Source organism: Parasteatoda tepidariorum, chromosome 8 (genome assembly GCF_982258835.1).
Source record: "Parasteatoda tepidariorum strain Cologne lab strain chromosome 8, Ptep-v5.0, whole genome shotgun sequence".
Lineage (NCBI taxonomy): Eukaryota > Metazoa > Arthropoda > Arachnida > Araneae > Theridiidae > Parasteatoda > Parasteatoda tepidariorum.
The window spans coordinates 62,716,888-62,741,324 of record NC_141762.1 but is presented as its reverse complement, the minus strand read 5'-3'; the positions used below and the strand labels follow the sequence as shown (position 1 = coordinate 62,741,324).

The 24,437-nt window shown below is 28.8% G+C and overlaps 2 protein-coding genes across 4 annotated transcripts in view; one reads left to right on the top strand and one right to left on the bottom strand.

Annotated features, from left to right (window-relative positions):
- Positions 1-24,437, top strand: part of LOC107450504 (uncharacterized) — a 265,618-nt gene that overhangs the window by 62,256 nt on the left and 178,925 nt on the right. The gene's annotated exons all lie outside the window — the stretch shown is intronic.
- Positions 1-24,437, bottom strand: part of LOC107444931 (uncharacterized) — a 91,762-nt gene that overhangs the window by 5,357 nt on the left and 61,968 nt on the right. For both annotated transcript variants that reach the window (XM_087168980.1, XM_087168979.1), the window contains exons 9-12: positions 22,242-22,353; positions 3,299-3,395; positions 1,794-1,842; positions 734-792 (exon numbers count right to left, since the gene is read on the bottom strand). In XM_087168980.1, coding sequence (XP_087025106.1) covers positions 734-792; positions 1,794-1,842; positions 3,299-3,395; positions 22,242-22,353 — 317 coding nt within the window. The remainder of the gene's footprint in view (positions 1-733; positions 793-1,793; positions 1,843-3,298; positions 3,396-22,241; positions 22,354-24,437) is intronic.

Sequence of the window (24,437 nt, the reverse complement as noted above, 5' to 3'; positions counted from 1 at the left end):
AGCCTTAGTCTAATAAAACGAGTCGAATAAAAATGAGCTAATCATAATGTAAGATTAATGGGAATGCAACAGATTTTAATAAATTTTTTTAAAGAAAGGTTACCTATTTCAGTTTTCATTAATTTTGTTGGTATGTATTTTATACCGATTTGGTATTGTGGTTTTTGCATTGTCGTTTTCTGTGCAATTTTGTATTGTTGATAGATAACGATTTATTAATTATTTACTACTTTTTACCAAGTTCGGACAACTGGTATTCAGGTTGTCTATTATCAATCACAAACGATAACGTTATCAGAGATGATAAAAATTGGACTTCAAGATTTTTCTGGTTAGAGGTGATAATAAAAAAATCATCTTTTTTATCAGTTTATTCAAAACGAAATAATTCGGAATTCTAAGTGATCTAAACAGTTTTAAAATGCTTAAATATTGCGCACTCGATGCGATTTTTTAGGTACGTGTTCTATAATTCCCTTTTTAATTTTGCAAATCGATTATGTTTTGCTTTCAAAATGCCGCTGTCTTTAATGACATCTTTGTTGGAAAAGAAACCGGTATTGGAGCTGTCATCCGGGCATAAAATACTTTCAAAGGCATCTACCAAACATTCCTGAAGAAAATTCTCACCAACAGAGAGAGTTCTAGACAAATTGACAAAATATGAAAATTCTTAATCTAAGTTTTGAACATTAGAGTATTTTGCAAAGTTTAAAATTATTAGCTGTCTTACATCAGGTTTGATTTTTGTTCCTTCTGCTTGTTATCTTTCGAATGTTTATTACATTTGCCCTGAAAAAAGAAATATATAAATTAAATATCATTAATAAAAAGTCAATTCAAAAGCTGAAATTCAGAAAGAAAATTCAAAGTAAAGAGCACCAAAAAAAAAAAGGCGAATGAAATTTGGATGAAATTAAAATGAGTTTCATGCCCTACTGCCTACTGTAAAATATTCCGATGCACTAACTCTAACTTCAGCAAACTATTCTCAATACACGTTAGTTTGTTAAATCATATTATCCCACAAATTATTTGCAACCAATATAAAATGCTGCATTGAATTAGATTGCCGTACTTTTTATACGTGAGAACACAATATTATAATTCAACTTGATCAGAAATGGGGTTCAATTCAACACTTTATTTAAACTGCAGCAACTTTTCGTCATAATATGAGTTAAAGGCTGAACTGATGTCTTTGATAGCATGGAAACTAAAATGTTTACTGTGTACGACTAAAGAAGTAAAATTCAAACAAAAAAAATTGCAAAAATGAAGAGAAAAAATAAATTAAAATAGCTCAAACAGTGGATAGCTCCCTTTATTTAACTACTGAGACCAGATTTTCCAGATTGCTGCGCAAACAGCCTAACTCTGCGAGTAATTGTTCTGAAACCATAAAAAAAATGTTTATTTAGAGGAAGCACAATTGCGTGCCAGATTTACATTAAACTATTGTTTATATCTTGAGCCTATAAGATAGTAGCTCAGTTCATAAAAATTACTTCATTCGTTCATAGGATATTCAGTTATTTTTTAATTTTGCGAGATGTACTCCTTTTGAAGATAAATCAAAGGAAAATTTCTTTTTAAAATTTTCTTGAAACCTTGTATTTCTACTTCTCTTTTAATTAATATAGTAAACAATTACTGTAATTAGAAACGGTTATTTGAATTTTAAAAAAAACTAATTACTCATTTAACTATGTTAATGTTTATCAAATGATTTAAACTCTGTAGTAGATGTTTTCAATAATAAACAAAATTTTGTGTTAAAAACGTAAACTTGCCTCGTTTTGCACATCTTCTAGATCTTTTATGACTTGATAGGATTCTTCGCTGAAAATGAAACAAACGAAATCAATTATATTGACGAACAAAGGTCAGGAACAAAAATGAAATTAATTTAATACTAAGCAACTGTAACTTAATTTTTAAGTCTAATATATATAATTCTCTCACGTGTCTCCCAAAATATTTTCCACCGATGGCAACGTTTGCTTTGTTTTGTTTACGTTACTATTTCTGTTACACGGCGACAAAAAAAGTCACATTACAGCTCCCCGAATGGCAATGCTAGAAAATCGACCAATGATTGCCGCTAAAAATGTCACATGCCAAATCTAGCTGAGGTGGCTCAACATATAGCGCTTTTAAAAATGGAAACTGAAATAACCAGAGAGCTTCAGCTGCGCAATCTCATACTATTAAGCTAGGCAGAAGTGAGTAGTCTTTGTCGATAGATCTCTATTTTAGTATTTTGTCGAAAGCGCTTTTTTTCACGAATTTATATACTACGAATTCATTTGACGATTTGTGATTTATATCACGATTTATACTATAGCACATTTTTAATTGGTTTAACGAATTACATGTCGTTTCTTTGAATTCAAATTTATTTTAATGAATTAGTATTTACTAAAAAGATGTAATTTTTTTTAAAAAAAGGGAGTTTTTATATGGATTTGAATGATTGTTTTGAATTTTTAGAATTTTGTGCATTTGCAATGTACCTAAGTTTGCAGCGAGCGAAGTCCGCTTGATTTGCGAACAGTTTTGTCTGGCATATTTTTCATTGTTACCCAGACACTGGAAGAAGCATGTAACGTGAAAAATAATTAACTTCAAAAATTTCACCAGTGATCAATCACAGTAAGCAAAATAAATTAGTTAATAAAGAAAGAAAATACCCCGATTAACATTTTTTTCCAGATTTCAAAATATAGGTGTATCTCCGATATGTAATATTCAGTTACAATTGTTCAGTCAAAATAATAAGACGTCTATTATTTTAGTCACCTAATGTTAGTTTCATTTTTTGTGTGTTTTGATCATATCCGGAACTTATAAATCTTATCGTGTGTGCACCAAGTGCACGTCACAACCTGCTGAATATGAGACTTGGGGAATAAGCCACACACACTGCTAAATTTTTCTCGTAAAATTGTGATGTTCTAAACAAACTGCGTGCCGATTCTATTCTATCAAAGTGAGCTGACTTAAAAGAAATAATAAAATATTTCTAATTTAGTTGCTATATATAGCACAGTTGCTTAAACGTAAAAACACCGACATTTCAAGTAGAATTAAGTTTTTAGAGCAGTTTAATAAACTAATTTACAATTTGTTAAACGGAAGTGAACTAACTCATTGTTTGTCCGATTAGTTAACCTAAATAGGTGCCTTAAATTTAAGACTTTTTTAAAAATATAAGAAACTTGAATGAAAAAAAAATCAATCAAAAATTGTAAGTTTGAAATTAGTTGTTTATAAAAATTTAACAAATAAAACTTACTAACAAGCTGGTCCACAATTCTTTTTCGCACACTCATCAGTTTTTTGCTTGAATTCGTCTGCATCAAATGTTGCAAAGGTTCCATTGTCAGATATCACTGAAAAGAAATAAAAATCTATGTAAGATAATGATCTTGTATAGTTTTATCAATTTAAAAAAGTATAACTTAACTCTTAATATTACGGCGGTCCCATCCTTGATAAAGAACATCAATTGTCACTTATGATGACGTAGGATAATTCTAGCCACAGATTTATTATGCTATATATATATATATATATATATATATATATATATATATATATATATATATATATATATATATATATATATATATATATATATATATATATATATATATATATATATATATATATATATAATATATATATATATATATATATATATATATATATATATATATATATATATATATATATATATATATATATATATATATATATATATATATACAAATTAACATGAAAAACATGAATAAAATAAATACTAAATTGTAGAGAAAAAAGAATGGTAAAAGCAAATAGTTATCAAAACACATCTATTGCTATAAATGCGATATTTCTGAATAAAGAATAATTATCCTAAGATAAAAATTATTCTTTATATGTGTCGATATCGCAAAAAACCTTATGTTGTAAAAAATCATGAAATAAAAGAAAAATGTAAAAAGAAATCAAACTTACGGGCGTGAATTAAAACGCGGTTTAGGTTTAAAAGTACAATAATAAAACAGTTAACAAAAATCGCGAAGATGTAAAATTTTGGAAGTTGTGCTTATAGCTTGAATCGAATAAAATAAAATTTAAAAAATATATTTGATCCAAGAAGAAGAAAAATTTTTTTTAGGTAAAATATTAGTGCTGCCATCTATGAGGAACAATTAGTAAAAAAGTAATAAAATTGAAATAATAATAAAAATGTTTAACGGATTAATTAAATTACCAGACTAAAAAAAAAATCATTTATAGGGAAATTAATTTAAAAGTCAGTCTGTCAGGATAGAAAGCCGTTTATAGACTTATCCTTCATTCATAAATTCTTACATAATTTTACAGAATACACATATCCATCTTTCATAGGGTGACTTATTAAAAAATCAGAGCCTGCATACAGGAATAGAAAACCGTTTATAGATTTTATCCTTCATTCATACAACCTTACATAATTTTAAAGTATACACGTATCAACTGCATTCATTTGGGGTGGTTCTTTACGAACCAGAGCCCATTCCACTTATACAAAAATAATAAATAAATAAATAAATAAATAAATAAACTGTTTATTATACTGGACAATTAAAATTAAATTAATTTTAAGAGGCTACAATTATTAAAAAATAACTAAAAAATATTTAACTTATCCAGTATAAAAGGTCATACATCCAAACTATTCCGTCCAGTGGCTTTAGGAATAGTTTATCATAGTTAGTTCCTATCTTGAAAAAATCAGAGCTTATTCTTAAAACAGAAAAAATAAATAAAAATTAAAAATTAATGTACCAAGTTTTTTAAGATATTTTTAAAATAGAATTTAAGAAATAAACTTGGAAAATGGCTATTAATTAAATCGTGTTTATATATATATCAGTATCTAGTAAAAACTCGTTATAGTTAGAATTATTCCTGTAAAATCTATGAATTTGATTGGCAATAATATTAAAAAAAACCTTATTGGCTAAGTTAGAGTTAAAATCTGTGCATTTTTTAACTGGAAATTAAAAATCATTTCTTTTGTCAAAAAGTTTAAATGTAATATTTTTATTTGCATTAATATTAAGAGTCAAATCTAAAAAATTTTCTGAAGAATTACTATCATTTGTTTTATTAAGAATTAATTCATTTGGATAGATCTGTTTTGCTAGAATATCGAAATCATTAAAATTAATAACTAATAGATCATCAATGAATCTGAGACAGAGAGAATCAATTGGAAGATTAACCTGTGATTTTACAAATGTGTATTCTTGTAGAAAAAGAAAAATATTGCAGATGTTAGTACTAAAATTATTTCCCATGGGAATATCATTAATTTGTTGAAAAAGGTGGTCATTGAAGAGAATATAATTGTTGTTAAGGTTAATATGTACTAGAAAGTTCCAGTTATCTTCATTAATAATATCACTGAGATTAAACATGCTATGAATTTGAAGAAGGTCATCATGAATTTTATTAGTTGGAAGGGAAGTATAGAGGTTTTCGAAATCAAAACAGTGAATTGAATCAACATTTTTTAAAGTTCTTAGTGTATTTAAAACCTGAATGCTATTTTTAATATTCCAATTTAAATAGTTATTATTTTTAGTAAGTTTATTAATTATGTTATAAACTTTTTTAAGAATGTTCTCAAAGTAAATACCGATTTTTTTCATGTTACTGTAGCGATTCCCTTCTAGGAAATCTATTTTTAGACCAAACCCCCAAATTGTGCCTCTTCAGCCTACCCTGAGAGGCCGGGATTAAGGATTTCCAGACCATTCCAGTGAGTATCCCCTCAGCGAGCAGTCACACTAACTTGTTACTTGTTACGTTTTAATAAATTTATATTAAGTTTTAAAAATCGTCATCCTTGTTCTCACTACACATTGGAGTCCTCATTAATTAGTGATTAGAGGAAATAAAACTACACCTTGAAACCTCTAAATTACTATTAACGCCACTTGCAATAAACCTGAATTTGGTTGGGATCTTATGGAATTTTGGATTGGCAAAAAGAAAAGGAAAATTGTTAATATTATTTTGTTTAATTTTAAGTCTTTTATAGATAGCATTAATTTTATTAATAATAATATCACTGTTGGTGTTAAGTTTTTTGTAGGTAATATTGCTATTAAATTCATTGGAAAGAAGTAAAAAAATTTTCAAATAATTGCAAAATTATTACTAGCTTTATCAACAGTGGTAATACAAAATTTATTTTGAATATTTTTAATATCTTGCTCTTCTTTTTTTTTTCTCCTCCTTTTTTGTTTGTAAGATAATTTTAAAATAAAATCATCGAGATTTTTAATAAAAATGGAAATAACTTTGTTTTTTGAAGTTGGAAAAGATGGTCTAAATTTTGAATCAAAAGACATAAATTTTTTAATTTTATCGTTGTCAATAATATCTAAATCCCCTGTAATAACGTGTTTATGGAAGTTATCAAAAAAGGAGTATCTTTAAAATCATCACAATTACATACATAGTTTAAATTATCTGTAGCTAAATTCCTATAATTACAGATTAAATTTTTTAGACTCTTAGTGTATCTAAAAGTTGGTTTACAATTAAGTTGGATAGGAAGAAGGCTTTTATTTTTAATTTATGTCTTCTAGTATAAAAGAGCTTCAATTTTTCTGAATCATCACTAGATACAGTGACTAACAGAAAATAAACTGTTGGATTATTTCAAAAATTGTTTTTTACTTCAAAACTAAAGTGGCACTTTTCTTTGTTTTAGGAAATGAAAATTTTTTTTAAAAAAAGTAAAAAATACCACATTTCAAAAAAATACTACGAAAAATACCATACTCCTTTTTTTGGTGAAAAAATACTACCATAGTATTAAAAATACTACGTCTGGCAACCCTGGTTACTATGAATTTCCTGTTTTTCAGTGTTACCAACAAATATCGAAAGAAGAGGAAGAATTTAATTTTTATTTCAAAGTTTATGTAAAAAAATATTGATAAAAGGTGGACTTATTCACAATGGCTTCTGAAATTATTATATTATATATTCAGAAGCTATTAAAAAAATTGCTGTCTAACCTAGAAAAAAGTAACCAACGAGTAAATCCTTTAATAACTAAGATTATTATTTATTTCATCAAAATTTCCAAAAATCAAAAAATATCAAAAAGTGGAATTAACCGCATTGGCTTCTGAGCGGCTAATATATATATATATATATATATATATATATATATATATATATATATATATATATATATATATATATATATTATAACCGTCATTGTGCAGCCGACAATTTTTGGGTTTTTAAGACTACTCAACATGTTCAACTCCATAGCCTTGTAATTTTGAACCCAATCCAGAAGACAAGGGAACTTTTCTAACACATGGTCCATGTTCCACTGAGGATATTTCACGTCAGCACTGTGATCGGTGCAAACCGGATGCGGATGTGGACTCACCCGGTTCACCCCATTGGAATGCGAATGCTTCATCCCCTGAGCAATCACGGTTCAAAGAAAAACACATTTTTTGTTGTTATCTCATCAGAATAGAGATTGACTGTTTATAGCATCATTTGGCGATATTGCTCGCGGCTAACTCATGGTGTTCGAAATTCACAGTTATCAAGAAATTTTCTTCGATACATATCTCCTTCAAAAGGACGTAAGTAAAGGATATTTCTTACCTTATCGTTTTTAAAATTGCTTAGTAATGGCGAAATTTTAAGAATGACCAAATATATCAACATAATTTTAAATACCGAAATTAGTACATTTGCTGCATATTTTAGAATCCTTCAAAATTTGAGGTTTGTGCGAAACGGATTTATCAGTGGCAGCAAACTAAAGCTGAAATTTTAAAAACAAAGAGAATTTTTGAAAGACCGTCTTTATAGCATGCCCATTTATTTATCAATTTCTAGTTTACCGTTTAAAATATTTAAAAGTAGTAGTGGAAGCATTTCTTTTAATTCTAAAATTCATTAAAATATTAATACACTAAACTTTGATACCACTGAAAAATATATTCTGAAACTACGGCAATCCTATAGCAGAATTCTTATTAATACTTCCCCAATTACCATAATACCAGTAGTACATATTATTAATTGTCATCTGCGTATTGTTCCCCTAATTAAATTTCCAATTAACCTTCTCTTTATAAATTTTGCTCTTTAGCACATAACTTCTTTTTTTATTAGAATTAATATACGATACTTAAATTAACTAAGCGTTATTGGTATCAATAATATGGAGAATAATAATATCCCTAACATTAGTAAGTATATTTTTTCATTAACTTTCCTTTTCAGTGGTTAGGTCATTTTGTTTAATTTCAATTTAACAAAGTTAACTAGGCAGCATTGAATTCAATAACGGTACGGCAATTTTTTACGGTTCCATTAAACGAATAAGAACCTTTACTCAATTAATTTTTAATTTTAGCTTATTTCAATGTGCATATATATTCTAAATTAGTTAAGACGTCAATAATAGTATGGCAATTTTTCATGTTTCCCCACAGTGAATTCGTAACACTTTTCCATTGATTTTGATATTAAATACCTAGCTAATTTTTTTTCAATTTAATTACCGTTGAGTTTTAGTTATATTAAGTTTTAAAAGAAGCACATTTTAAAAGAATTACTTTAAGAATGAAAAACGTGGTATCAGATTTTTGAAGTGATAATTTGGTGACGTAATGACTGAATCCTACCACGTTAATGTTGGTCATTGAATTAAATTAACATAGTGAAGTAAATTTAATGAAATATTAATGTCCGTGCAAAAAATTTTTTAGATCAAATAGTAGCAAGTGACACTGATTTTATCTTTAAAATCTTTTAAAATTTGTATTGTCTACAGTAAAATTTAGCGCTTAACTGATCAGAAAATAATTTTTTTTAAAAAAAGATAAGGTAAAGGCAAATCAAAAGGAAAAAGTTGTGATCGCCTTATTACAATGACTGGTCACCCATTGGACAAATCCTTTTATTTTTTTTTGGATTGACTCCGGTAAATGCCAGTCATGGGTTGCAAAATCTGTCTTGATTGATGTTTGTCGTCAGATTGGTTTTCGAATCCTGCTTATGAACGTGTTTCAAGACGTCACAAAATACTTTTCCTGCTTCAGTATTCATATTTATATTAAAATCATCGTCAAGCCAGTATTTATTAGTTAATGATAAAAAGAATATAAAAATAGTTAAAGTTACTATTATGTAAATACAACGAAGAGCCATTACACTATGACCACCCTCCATCTATAACAATGAACTCGCCCAGGTTTTCATGGCCCATCAACAATGTTTTCATGGAGTACATTAGGACCCATAATCCTCCCCACTATCCCTGACGTCTGTAAGCTACTTGAACATAGTTGCAGACCAGGTTCACCTATTCATGGCAACAATTTTTTCTGCGGAGGATGGTGCTCACCAACAGGATAATGCACCATATCATAAGGGTCGAATCGTTGTGGAACATTCCAGTGACTTTCAAGTCATGTCTTGGCTCCCAAATTCACCTGACCTTAATCCAATAGAGCATTTGTGGTCCTTCTTGGAAAACCAAGTTCATGCTGCCACGCTACCCCCTCGCAATGTGAAGGAAATGCATGACCAGTTGGTGAGCGCTTGGTACCAGATACCTCAGACTACCTTTCAGCACCTTGTGGAATCAATGCCACGGCGGGTGCTAGCAGTTTTGAGAGCTAAAGGTGGTCGTACATGTGGAAATAAGTAGTTATAAACTTTAGTGTTTGAGTTTTTTTTCTTCACAGATTCGTTTCGTGGGAGTCAATGTGACGTACGAAATCGTTATCTATAAAAGAACGAATAATTTCTTCTTTCATCCCGGTGGAGAGGGATGAGCCGCCAACTCATCTTTTGAGTCTTTGGGCGATTGTATGAGATTGATGATTCTATATATTTGTATTTTCAATTAGAATTTTAGATTTAAGTTATCCATTGAAAGTAATTATAAATGTGTTCCAGTTTTTTTGTGTACTTCATGATTTTTAGCATACTCTGCTTTTTGAGTTAAATCCACAGTACATGTTATTAGCAGGGTGTTCATAATGTAATGGCACTTCGGTGTACATTAAAAATGCCTGCTAGTGAAAATAATAAGAAAAAGAACAGTGGTCACCACAGCAACGCAATGCAGTGACGACGCATGCGCACTGCTAACAGTTGACAAATGTGATGACGTCCAAATAAGTTGCGTATGAAATCAAACCCAAAGCGACACTCATTTTGCCAATGGGTAATACACTATCTACCATTAAGTATTTGGACACGTGTGATTGAAAAGAAAAACCAACTTAATTCATAATTAATAGCTGGTTGAGCCTCCACGAGAGGCAATTACGGCGAAATCCTCCGGGGCATACTTTCTAAACGTCCTTGTGTGACGGCTAGTGGTATTTCCTTCCACTCGGCTTGGAGTAAGTTCCTTCACAGATTTTGGACGGGAAGTACAGACCGCAAAAAAAAAAAAAAAAAAAAGAATCACCCTGAATAACTTTCGTTCTAATGATCGGATTTTCACGAACTAAGTGTCAATCTTAATGGTTCCTGAGGGTGACCTCAAATATGCTAATTAATTAGTGCTAACTATTAATTAAGTTACGAAATCAGACACAAAAACGTACTTTCTCTGAATAAACATGCATTTTTTTTACATATTTAGATTTCTTATCTTCAAAATATAGGGGGTAGCCGCAATCTGGGAAATGTGGTCCCCATAGTTTGGTCAGGAGAGCGATTCAAAGTTCGTACCCCTTAATGTTAATTTCGCTTTTTGCGTTTTCAGTCATATTTTCAAAACTAATGAAGCATTTAAAAAAAAATTGCACCCACTCATAAAACTAATTTACCCAAAGCTAGTTTCATGCAAAAAATAATTTTTAATAATTATTTATTATTTAATTAAAGTGAGGATTAAAAAATATTGAATTATAAGGTATGAATTTTTTAATACCATATTATTCTACATATTTTTCAATTGAAAAATCTAAAGTTTCAACTGTTTTTATTTATTAGAAGCAGAGAAAAATTAAAATTAATTATTTGAAAAAAATAATTTAGCGACAATAAATAAATAACTGATTGGGGCGATTAATATTAAAATGTGATAAACTTGGGAGGAACTTGACTTCGCGCGAGTAGCGTAAAATTTCATTCATATTTTTTTCGCTAATAATCTTTTTATTTTTATTTCTTTCACACTATGAAATACGATGTTTCTTTTTTAGTCATTTAATAATTTATTTCCAATTTAGTAAAGAATTTTGAATAAAAAAACACTTTATTCAACAAATGTCTAGTTTTAAAAAAGCGTGCTTCTGATAGAATACACCAGATTGTGCTTATTTAATGTGATTATTTTTTTATTTTTCTTATTTTGTTTTTCAATAACTGATACAATTTCAATAATATACATACGTATGCATAGATTTGGAATAATATATTTATCAATTTCTTGAATATATATTTTATAAATATTAATATAAATACGTAGTCAACATTTTTAAACATCTCTCACAACATCGCAAATTTCTCAACATCTTATAGGGTAAACTAAACAATGAAGGAACACTTAAGCATAGCTTGCCTTTAAAAAAAATTCATAAAAATTTCAAAATTTGTAATTTTAGCTAAATGATGGTGTCGACATATTTGTTATTAAATGCAAATTATGTAAAAAAAAGTTAGATAACTTACATAATATTGTTTTAAGCTTTTGGTGGTTTAAATAATAAGTAGTAAGATGACCAAGTGAAGGAACAGTTCTTACCAGTGAATAAACACTAAACTTTCCAGTGAATGAACACTTAATTTTGAGAATGTTTGATGCTCGTTAGGAATCCATAGGCCACGCAAATGTATAAAAAAAAACAATATTTTTCTTGGAATTACGACATATAACCATAGTTAATGTGGAAAATATTACTTTTTTTCAGTCATGGAATGGAAAGTAAAATATGTTTGAACACATAATTTAAAAAAAATGTTTTTCATTTTTTTCTCACAGTTTAATAGTCCTTTCTAAATTATGAATGTTTATCATTGTGTAATCCGATGATGTTTTTATTATTATTATAATTCGATCATTTTTTTGTTTACTCTTTTCCACATATTTTTTAAGTTTTTTTTTAAAAATCTTTTTAAGTATTTTTTTTTCTCTTCGTCATGAGTAATTTATTTCTTTTTCTTTTGATTTAACCTTCCTCTTTTTTCCAAATTTTGGGTCAATGTAAATGTATCTCCTAAATTTCTTTTGATTTTCCAGTTCCATTTCCAGAATTCCTCACTGGATAATAAATGAGAAAAAGGAGTTTCGAAGTTTGAGTAAAACCCATCTCTCATTGACTTATATCTAGTAGTTACTTATGAAACCAATTGTTTTTGCAACTAACAATGCCTCAAGAGGACTTATCTCAAAATCAGTTTTCAAGATACTTTCATTATTAATGTTAGTTGTCTCAGCTTCAGAGCTAAATTTGATTATGCAATTGTTCTTTTTGAAATAAATTCTTCAATATTGAAGAAAGTACAGGCTATTGGATATTTGGGAGATTAAACTTTTCTGTCAATGTTCCTTTAAAAATTTGCAACATAACTTGTGAGATTTCCTTCTCAAGCTTCTGAAGAAATAGCGCATCGTTACTCTCAAAGCATGTGTTTTGTTGATAAGTTGTCTTGCTCATTAACTCTTGGTGTCTGTTTTGCATGCATTTGTTACAGTCAACGTTTTCTACATCGAATGGAAAAATATCGCATTTCATAAAAGCATTTTAACTTCATCAGTTGATGCCTCAAATCTTATTTAAAAATGGGTTTAAAATTTTCTAGACCTATTGTTTTACAATTCTTTTGTTTTCAAAATCTAACGAGAGATTTTCATGATTTAGGTAGAAAACTAAACCAGAAAATTTGTTTTGAGGAACAAAACTTGCTCAGTATCAAATTGATATGAGATTTATACCTATCCAGAAAAAGCAAAACATGGAATTTGATTGCATTTTTAATTAGCCATGGGTAGAAACATTTGCAATACATTTGTAAAATGTTGCTGCGGTCACCGTTTCATTTCATGAATAGCTTTTTCCAATGAAATATGTAGCAGGGACTGATTCTGTAATATCTCAACGAACTCTTCTGTAAGGAAAAACTACCAATGGAGGTACTTTTTCTTTCCTAGGTACTGTAGAATAAAAATCCTTATAATTTTTAAGGCCGAAGATTTTTCCGTTTAAGGGCAGTATTTAACTCTTGTTTCATTCGCATTGTAAATGCAATCACTTTATAAAAGGAAGCCATGGCTACTTCCCTCCTAAAGATTCTTCTGAAGTTCTTAAAACCATTCTTTCGAATATTATTCTCGAAGGGAAGTTTTGCCTTTTGAAATTATCTTCGCATTGCACTGAGTTGTCGGTGGATGTCGCCTTAAAAAAAACTTCATCCATTTTTCACCTAGATAATTGTCTTTAAATGGATTTTTCCTACCAGTTCCCGTTAGGACATTAAAGACGGCAATAAGATAATAATTTAGCTAATTACTGGCACAAAATCCTGCAAGGAAATTTTCCATTCAAGCCTTTATTATTATATTTAGTTGTTATATTTAGTTAATAAACATAGTTTATTAAGGTGTCTAAGGTATGATGTAATAACTAATCACTACATTTATAAAGATAAATAATAAATTAATTATTATTATAATTCTTTAAATAAATTTAGCAATTAAATTTGCATATTTAAATGAAATTGTTATAGGAACTATTCATACAACATTTAACTGAATTTTAGGAGTCCTCTATGTCGCTGAACTACTAATTATCCATGTAAAATCATATTTCACACATACTATTCATTCACTGGGGAATCTATTCTCAGTGGAGGAACATGCCTGTTCCTTCACTGGTTAGAAGTTGTTTTTTTTTATTTTTAACATAATTTTGATTTATAATATGACAAAAGGTACAAGAAAATTAAAATTTTCTTTTATTTTCATTAACTTGAAAAAATCCCAGTAAAGGAACACTTGTTTATTCATTGGTTTTTCATCGTTCGGTAATCTAGTTAATAAACACCCCCTAATCTCAGTACTTGCTTATGTTATGATGCTTAAAATAAATAAAACGTAACTTCAATGACCATATTTTGAATTCTTTTTTTCACAATGAGAAAAAAAAGCATTATTATATGCAATGAATTGTAGTTTAAACGGATAACAACAAACACTGACCTTATAATTTTGTCAAAGAAACAAAGCGTTGAACAGATACTAACAAATTCAAAACTTTTTCCAGAGAAGACTCAAAGACCAGGTAACTAAATGCATTGTTAGATGACTTCCTATTGTTACCAATAGTAAGCTACTGTTACCAATCAATCTCAATTAAAACGTTTAAAATCTTATTTCTAAGAAATATCTATGAAATGCTCCTTCATTTGTTGGTTTACCCTATATCATCCTTATCTTAAAAGAAATTTCCGGAAGTGTATCGCAGAACTATTTTACCAACTATTTAATTAAATTTTAACATTTTAAAAATCTTATTCTTTACCATTTTACGTTTATTATTTCTTCATTAATATACTAATAATTTTTTTTAGAACTTTAATTTAGATTTTCTTTAATTTAGGTTTCCTTTTTAAATTATAGTCAAGTTTTTTTTAAAGAATTATTGTCTGCTAGCTAAGAATAAAACCTTGTGAAGAAGTTAAAAACATTCAGATGTTTAAAATTATTTAATGCAAAACAGCTGATTATTTACTTAGCATACTATTTTTTTTGAAAAAAGAATATAAATTATTGATTGTCTTTTTTTTTGTTTCTTGTGACTTCAACTTAGATTCTCTAAAATAGTATTGATGTTTTATAAGTCACTACAAAGAGGATAAAGATACCGAACAGCTGTGGAATACGTATAGTCAATTTTTTTAGTGTCTTAAAATATCCCAGTATCTCTTAAATGTCGTCCTACTATCTTGGTTGTGAAATTAAATTTTTAATTATCTGACTACGTGTGATTCACTAATTATTTCATTACATCTTTTACTCTTTATGATACCAAGTAGATTTTTTTTCTGATTATATACTAAACTATTTTGTTTAATTTTTTACTTTAGTATGATTTCCAAGATATTATTGTAGTATAATTTATTATCAGGAAAATGCCTTATTTTGTTAAGCAGGAAATACTAAAAATTGAAATTTGTAAGGATTCCGAAACTGTGCCAATTTTAGAGTCATCTGATTTTTTAAAAAAGTGCTATAAAAAATACACAATTTCCGAACTTATTTTAATAAAAAAAAAATTTAAAAAAAACGTGGCAAGTAGGCTAACATACTTTTTACAGAAACTGTGAAAACTAATTTTTCCTATATTTCGTCAAAAAAGGATAAGAATGATATTGCTCCAAGGGACCTACTCAATAATTTTGCTATTTCCAGAATGAAATCTGTTTGATCGAAACATATTATTCCTTGAAAATTAAAACGAGGGAAAAATTAACTTTTATTATTTATCTAAGCTTATTCCATTTATTTAATGATAGCGGTATTAAGGTTAAGGATATGCGTTGGAAGCTCCGTTTATTATTATACTATAAATGCATTAAATCATGTAGCTTGAATAATTTATTTTAAGTAAATTATTTAATAATTTTAAGCAAATAAGGGTGTAAAATTAAACTCGATCGAAATACTCCGTACTTATAACCTGAAATATATGTAGAATAAACTTTGGAATCGATATATAAAAAATACCTTTTCAAACAACTTCGAGTAGGACGGAAACGCTATTTTTTAAAAAAGTTGTCCTTGTAACTATCTAATTTCGATTCCTGGTACTAGGGGACATTCCATTTTCACAATCGACTTTTGAAATTTCAATTGTAAACGGAATTTTCGTATGACCTTAAATTAAAATGTTAAGGCTTGCAGCAAAAAAAAAAAATTTTTTTTTTACTGCATTGATTTTTTTACAAAGTAGTGAATTATTATTTTTTCAATCTAAGAACCAGAGCCTATAACATATGCAAAACTTATTTTAATATCGAGTGAAATAATTTAATATGTTGTGTAACTAAATGGATAATCCCAAGAAACTGAATCGAAAATATAAAAATTTCATTGACTTAAAAAAATAATAGATGATAATAAAAATAGACATGTTTTGAGCGTCCAATAATGAAAGTCACAAGTTATCCAAGCGTGACAAGTCTTGAGAATGGGCGATTATATTTGAAATCTCGAAACATGTCGGTTTTTACTTCCCTCTTCATATGTTTTAAAGCCATTTGAGTTTTTATCGTCAATTATACTGCGTTACATTTGGATCTTGATCATTATTTTGATAAGGATTTTACACTCGTTAAAGTAAACATATGCATTTTAATATTTTATCAGGATTCATGTGGTCTTTAAATATTTTCTATTAACTAGTTATATATATTTTCTATTAACTATATTTTCTATTAACTATATTTTCTATTAACTATTTTCTAATCTTTAGATATTTTCTATTAACAATAAATTAAACCTCTCCGAGCAATCACTGAACATTATTTCAATTTTTTTACTATCAAAGCTTGGTTGCGTAGCAACCTAGTAAAACTAAGCACTCCTCTTTTGAATTAGTCAATGGGTTATCTTAAAATATTTATTTGCGCAGGCGACTTTTTTGACGGTTCTCTGGACTATCGCCAAATATATAAACCTTTATTGCGGCCCAATTTACCACCCAATTTTTCTAAAATTTTGTCTACCCCCCCTAATTCAAGTGTCTAGATTCCAAATATGTAAAAAAGATATATGTTTATTCAGAGAAAGTACATTTTTGTGTCTGATTTCGTAACTTAATTAATAGTTAGCACTAATTAATTAACATATTTGAGGTCACCCCCAGAAACCATTAAGAACGACACTTAGTTCGTGAAAATCCGATCATTAGAACGAACGTTATTCAGGGTGATTCGTTTTTTTTTTTTTTTTTTTTTTTTTTTTTTTTTTGCGGACTGTACACCCCTTAATTCAGCAATCAAACTCGTTCCAGAGGTTTTCGATAGGGTTCAGGTCCGGGCTCTGGGCAAGACAATCTATTCGATTAACCTCATTGGCACCATATCAAGCCTTGATGACCTTCGCAACATGACAGCTGGCATTGTCGTCCTGGAAGTAACAGGGGCCCACCCCATAAAACAGTCACTACGTAGGAAGAACATTGTCATCAAAAATAGTGCAGTAGGCATCGGCGTTGAGCTTACCATGAATGGGAACCAAGGGTAGTAATCCAAATAAGGAGGGCGTGTTGATCCCAGGACTGCAGCTATAGTCACTTACATAAGTGCCCAAATACTTATTGGTAGATAGTGTATTAATTATCATGCAAAGAAATTTTAGATCAAATAGAGCTTTAAGCTAGCAAAGGTCAATGTAAAATGATTTTAAAAATTGAATCATCTACAGTTAAAAGTAAAACAATGACTAGCCCTTAGCCAATCCGAAAATCCCATTTCGTTTTTCACTCGAACGGTTTGTCTTAGAATGTTCTAATAACAACAGTGACCTCCGTTGTCCTTCGAACTGTCTGTAAGCCAAATTTCATCGCTTTTGGTCGATTGATTTAGGAGCCTATGAAAGACACACACACACACTCACAAAGTGTCATTTAATTTTTATATACACATTGGGTAATTAAAATTATAACAAATGTTAAATGGGTGACCTGAAACTCAAAATTAGCAAAAACGTGCTTAATGGATGTATAGAGTTTACATTAACTCTTGGATATGGATTGACAAAATGTTTCAGTGAGTCTTTTTATTAGTTTATACTAAGAGTATTGCAGTATTGCACAGACAATTTTTCTTAATCTTCTGTGGCTTTATCTTTTTCATTGTAAATCAATGTTAAAATCTTTTCCATTATTAAGCATGGCAGAATTTGTTGTTGTATAACTATTCTAGTGTATATTTTTTGTTGTTATTATCTTTTCTTATCATCGCTTACTAAATTCGCTAGTTATTTAATAAATTAGTTTTAGTTGATTTGTATTTCCCCATGCCTAATGAAACTGTCTATCACCCACGTGGCAGTCCGTTTTGTAAATTGAATTGTGTCTTGTTGTTTATCAGACTAGCAGAGCTCCAGCAAACATATCCTGCCAAGACCCAAACTTCAATCGTATTCTCCGATGTCTTAAATTGAATTATTGATATTGTCTTATGGCTAACAAATACAGACGAATCAAATTTCTCCCAATACTCGATCCAGGTGTGCCCTTGCCTTCTGGATCGAGTTCAAAATTACAAAGCTACGAAGTTCAACATTAGTAGTCCTAAACCCATAAAATTGGGTCTGCTGTTCAATGACGGTTGTAAAATAAAATAAAAACAAATACAGACGAAACTCGGAAGCGAAAAAAAAAAGATGATTCATTGAATAGCACTGAGAGAATGAAGAATCAGAATGGTCTTGCAATAGATGGAATTAGGCGTCCTCCCCAACTCACATGAAAAGATTAGCAGACGGTAACATAAGCACTCCTCTTTTAAAATCTCTTTGATTTGGGAGTCTCTATGTCCAAACAATATTGGCATCTCTCAATGACGATTTGGATGTCACTTAGAAAACAGATGATCTTACCTCTCACCGGTATATTGATACTGTCATCGCTGACAAAATAATATAGGTAGAAATGAAAGTTTCTCAGCTAACTATGCAACTTTCGTCTTAAAGTAAGAGTCTTGTATTCAAAACAGGGAACTAATCTCGCAACTGTAGTATTAATTTCAAGAAGTGCAGAAATGAAAAAAAAAATTCCAAAAATGGATGTTGTTTTTATCATACAAATCATACGGAAATTGCGCTAGAAATGTATTCCTCCATGCAGCTACTCAGAAAAATGTGCCAAATCGATGTCATAGGTCAATCGATTGCCATATCTAAATGGCCGATGAAAAAATGCAATTTAAATATGCTTATTAGCAGAATCGCAGATTTGTCAGTCATGTAAAAACATAACGCATGACAGACAAAAGTTTCTGATTATTTAGTCCTATTTGCAGTAAATAGTACTAAAATTTTGACCTACGGAACAAAACTTTAAACTTTGGAATTTAATCTGCACCAACACTACACTGAGCGCTTTATTGTTGATAATGTTAGACAACTTATTAATGACGTTGACTTTCTAAAGAACTTCTATTTATTGGTCGATGTAAAAAACGATTAATTAATCGATGATAGATCAAAGCTAACGTCACAATGAAAAATCATAAACCTTAATTTCCCTTGATTCATCTTGGAGACTTAAAATTTTATGAGGTTCAAATTTGATATGACTCGTTTTTTCTCAATTTACAGATCCATTGCGCGCGAATCTAAGCCAATTCCTTTAAATGTTTAGTTCTTTCTCCCGAAATTAAGAAGGCAATTAGAGAAAAATTCAATTTTTTTTAAATCTCAATAAACTATTAAAATTTCAAAAAGCTCCTAGTTTAGAACGTTACACATTGTTAAAAGATCAAATGGTAATAGGTACCCTTACAGAGACTATCTAACACTTAATTCCTTCACAGTTTCCGACGGGTATCCTGTCCCAGATATGTTTCAACACGTGCGGATTGAACTGTGCGTAATTGTTTCAAAGTAAATGACTCCCTGTTATTCTACTCGAAGCTCGTTTCTTCAAACTTGCAATTTGGCTATTATAACAGCTGTATTAATATTTAGTAGTTTGAGTTTCATGCTTGATAGTTTCAGATAAGATAATAAAAATTTCCTGAATAAGTATCCCAAACAAAAAAAATTAGAGTAGGAATACTTATGTGAACTTTTAAGCATTGACGTCAAGTTCAACAATGTATCATAAGGTTCAAAGAGTACCTTATTTCAAGTTATTTAGATTCTTTAAGGAAATAAAAAATACTAGTGGGTTGCGCCCCCTGCTTGCTAACGCTCGCCAACCCCCGAAAATTGCTACGGAATCTCAAATGGTTTGCTTCTCTCGCTATTAACTTACGTGCATTGCAAATGCACAAAATTCTAAGAATTCAAAACGATCATTCGAATCCATATAACAACTATTTTTTTCTTTTTAAAATTACATCTTTTCAGTAAATACTAAGTCATTAAAATAAATTTGAATTCAAATAAATGACATGTAATTCGTTAAACCTATTAGAAATGTGCTATAGTATAAAATCTTAAGATAAAATTTCTAAAACTGATATTAAAGGTTAAAATTTTGGCTATAATTAAGTCTATTAAAAATTGAAATAAGTGAATTGCAATGGAAAAACCTGCATAAACAAAATATTAAATTTCGGAAGAAATCTCATTCGGTGAGAACGCTCTCACTTGTCAAAAAATACAAAATAAACTGACCTCAAATAAAACTCAAAGGACTTCGAATCAAATAATTAAGGAAACTACTATCACGTTTAATATAAAAGGAAGATTTATTAACTAAACAATAAAATTACAACATCGCAGCTCCAAAAAGCAAATCTCCCACTCACTTAAAAAAACAATTTACATTCTAATTAGTCACCATAGCAACCACAAAACTCTTCTCGTTACCATCTATAAACTAATATACAATAAATAAATTATTTAACAAAAAATACGATGCGCATAAGCACATAATATTTTACACTCTGGTTATTTCAGTTTCCGTATTTAGAAGCGCTATATATTGAGCCACCTCAACTAGATTTGGCATGTGACATTTTTAGTGGCAATCATTGGTCGATTTTCTAACGTTGCCATTCGGGGAGTTGTAATGAGGCGTTTTTTTGTCGCCGTGTAAGAGAAATATATATAATATAGATGTCTTCTTACCATTTCTTTTTCAAAAATGTCTAGATTGTTTTACAAGTGTATACAACAAGTATATACAATAAAAATATGAAATGAATGATATGCCTGTTACTAGAAAAACTTTATTATAAGATACGAAAGTTGAGGTGGAAAAAGTTAACAAGTTCCAAACAGGGCTCTCAAGATAAATAAACACGACAATAAAAAAAACACGACAAATTTTCAAAAAAAAAAAAAAAAAAAAAATTCAAAATTTCCGACATAAGAATTTAAAAGAATTAAAATAAAGGTGAACACAAAGCAAGAAAAAACATTGGGAGCCGAACTGAATGTTGGTTGTCAAAAGCGGCAACATTTCTACACCATTGTTCCTCTTCTGAAACCGGGTGAAATAGTTGAAAAATTACTAATAAACATATAAATAACAATATGTGTGTATATTTTCTGTGTATAACAAGAACAATGCTGTCTCCTGTTATAATCAGATCGTTTTGTAGGCTTTGTAATTGGCTGGAAAATCACGTGGTAACATCTCTGACTTTCATATTTTTTTGACTGTAATAATTAACATTAATATATTGCTTTCCCACAAAATATTTTTGCATCCCTAATTTAAAGGTATTTACATTTAATATTTATTTTTCTTATTCTATTCTGCTTATAATTTGTCTTTAGATTTAAATTTTGTTCTAAATTGCTTAAATAAAAAAGGCTTATTGTTTCTTTAGCGTAATTCTACGATATTACATTATTGCGCGGCAGTTTAAGATAAACATACTTGAATCGCTGCCTTACCTTACTAACAGTCTAAAAACTTATTTCACTTTTTTTGTCTTCTTATGAAATTTTTCATTAATATACTATTATAAATTATTGTCAAAAAGATGATTCGTTAAATGATATAGAACTTAGATAAGCTGCATTAACAGTGTGATGCTGCAAGCAAATTATATTTACGATCATCTTGTTAGATAAGCAAAAATATTAAATGACGATTGGGAACTCACGAAATTTGTTATAACAATAAAATATCTCTTTTAAATGTTATTAAAAAATGATTACCGAGAAAAATGATTCATATTGATAAATATATTTTAATATAATCATAAGGAAAAGATAACAAAAAAGAGTTTTTTTTTTAAAATTCTTTATCGTCTTCTTTACTCATTTTACACCTGAATAAGAAAATTTTAAAGTTTAACTTTGAGTTTAAGTGGGAGAGGAATCAACTAAAATATATTTAATAATAAACTCATTTTTTCATTGAAAGTTTAAAATTGAAAAGGTAACAAAATTAATGATATGTAACAGTTCAAAGTTCAATATGCTAATTCCTTGTTATCAAAATGATAGTAATATACATAAGAAAGATAACAAGAAATACCTTAAATTTTCATTTTTTACTTACTTAAGGAATCCATAGTACAGAAGATGCTTTCCATTGAATATGGTATTAATGCAAGATTAAGACAACCATATTTTTCTAAACTAATATTTAATTGGCATTCATAATAGCAATCCTAAAACACAAAATACATGAATGAAATTCATTAAATTTAGAGTGTTATGAAGCTATTCTTTAAGCATATTTGTTTAATAGAAGGAGATAGATTATCTCATTAAATGTCATTAAATTAAAGATAGATATCAATGCAGCCAAATATATTTAACTTTACTTTATCTTACGAGCAATTTTTAGCGAATTCAGATTTTAAAAAAATGAGCAGCCCAGATCATGTTGCTAAATAGATGGAATTTCCTTGCTGCCAGCTGATTGTTTCATGAAAAACTAGTTGAATACCCGATTTTCGTACGGGTTGAGTGAAAAATAAAGTAATTAGGGAATCAGGTCTGAAGAATACGATAAAATCATGCACAAAAACTGACAGGCATATGACGAATCAAATAATAAAGCTAATCATTTTATTTGTCTATTTTTTATTGTTTGTAGCTCTTCGTACTGGATTTACGTTTTTAAATTAAGCAAAACATATTTTTTACACTTCATTTCATCAGAATAATGATTAGCGGTTTTGAGGACTCAGCATCATGATAGCCATGTTTTCCGGCTACACAACCACACAGAAAATTAACTAATATTATATCGCCGAAATATTCTTCTACCGTCCAAACTTTTCTCTCGATCATTCCAAAAAATAAAGTAAGACAACGAAAAACAATAACAAAAAATATAAAATACAATATAATAGTAGCAAAACATAAAGCGAAATATTATTATGATGAACGCTAGATAATATTACTCTGTATAGAATCTAGAATTGCGAAAAAAAAAAAACAAATTTCTCTTTCTCTCTCTTTCAATATCTCTCTTTTATTCGAAATTTATGTGATATAATATTAGATTTCTCTTATTTTCTGATGTTATTCAATGTTATCTGCCACTGGGTTAACTATGAATAGAATAAATACGTGGATTCAGATAACTTTAGGAATGCTACTTTGGGGATGTATTCCGCCTAAGAACTTTTGTGTTAATCATCGAGTTTATCTTATATAACGAATAAAATATCATTTTTATGCATGCTATAAACTCACTTTTTTTAATTCTATTTCCTATTCCTATTTTCTATCAACAATGATGCAATATTTAAAATATTTATTAAAACATAATTGTCAGTCAGCAATTTTAGCAAAGGTGAAAGATCCGTTTTCATATCTCTCCCGAACGCACGCAAACTATTTTTACATCTACAGAAGCCCAAGAGATTTTGAGCAGCTCTCTGATTGGATTTCTTCGCATTGCCTTCTGTTGCGTCTTTTTGTAGCTCCTCCCCAACATCATTTCTACGTAGTTTGTTCACAAAATGTAAATCAATCATAAACAAGTTCCACTATATTTCTCATACTAATTTTAAGACAAAAGTAAAAGTTTCGTATAAAATATAAAATTGCGTCATCAATGGTCAATCAATAAAACACATCTATGTATATGTAATACAAAAATTAAATACTTTTGTATTAATAAAAGAATTAAAACTTCATTCCTTTTCATAAAATATCTTTAGTAAAAGATAAGGGTAGAAATTCTATTTTGGGACTTCAAGGCTAAAAACATGCCAATGAATAATAATTAGTTAGTAGCGAGCTTGGTTTGCGGAGCAAACCATATAAGATTGAGTAGCAATTTTCGGGGGTTGGCGAGCGTCACCGAGTAGGGGGCGCAGTCCACTAGTTCATTTAAATCTATTTACTTTAAATTTCATTCATATATTTTTCTTTAATTGTTTAAAATATTTTTTGTACGTTTCAGTTTAATATTTTTTAATGTTATGAATTTCAAGTAAATGCAAGGTAAACAACCATGTTTGGGTAGAACATCAAATTAGCACAATAATAATTATTAAATACAATTTAAAGCTTTATTAGCTAGCTTTTATATAATAAATATAAGAACTGATTAATATTCAAATTGAATAGTATTATGAATCTCTCATTAGAAAATCTCTTACTTTATTTTATTAAGTATGATTGCAGAACTATTCAGATAAGTTTGAATTTATTATATGAGGTTTATTATATGAGATTTTAAAATGTACATAAATATCATTGTAAAATTATGCTTGATTATTTGAAAAAGATTTTA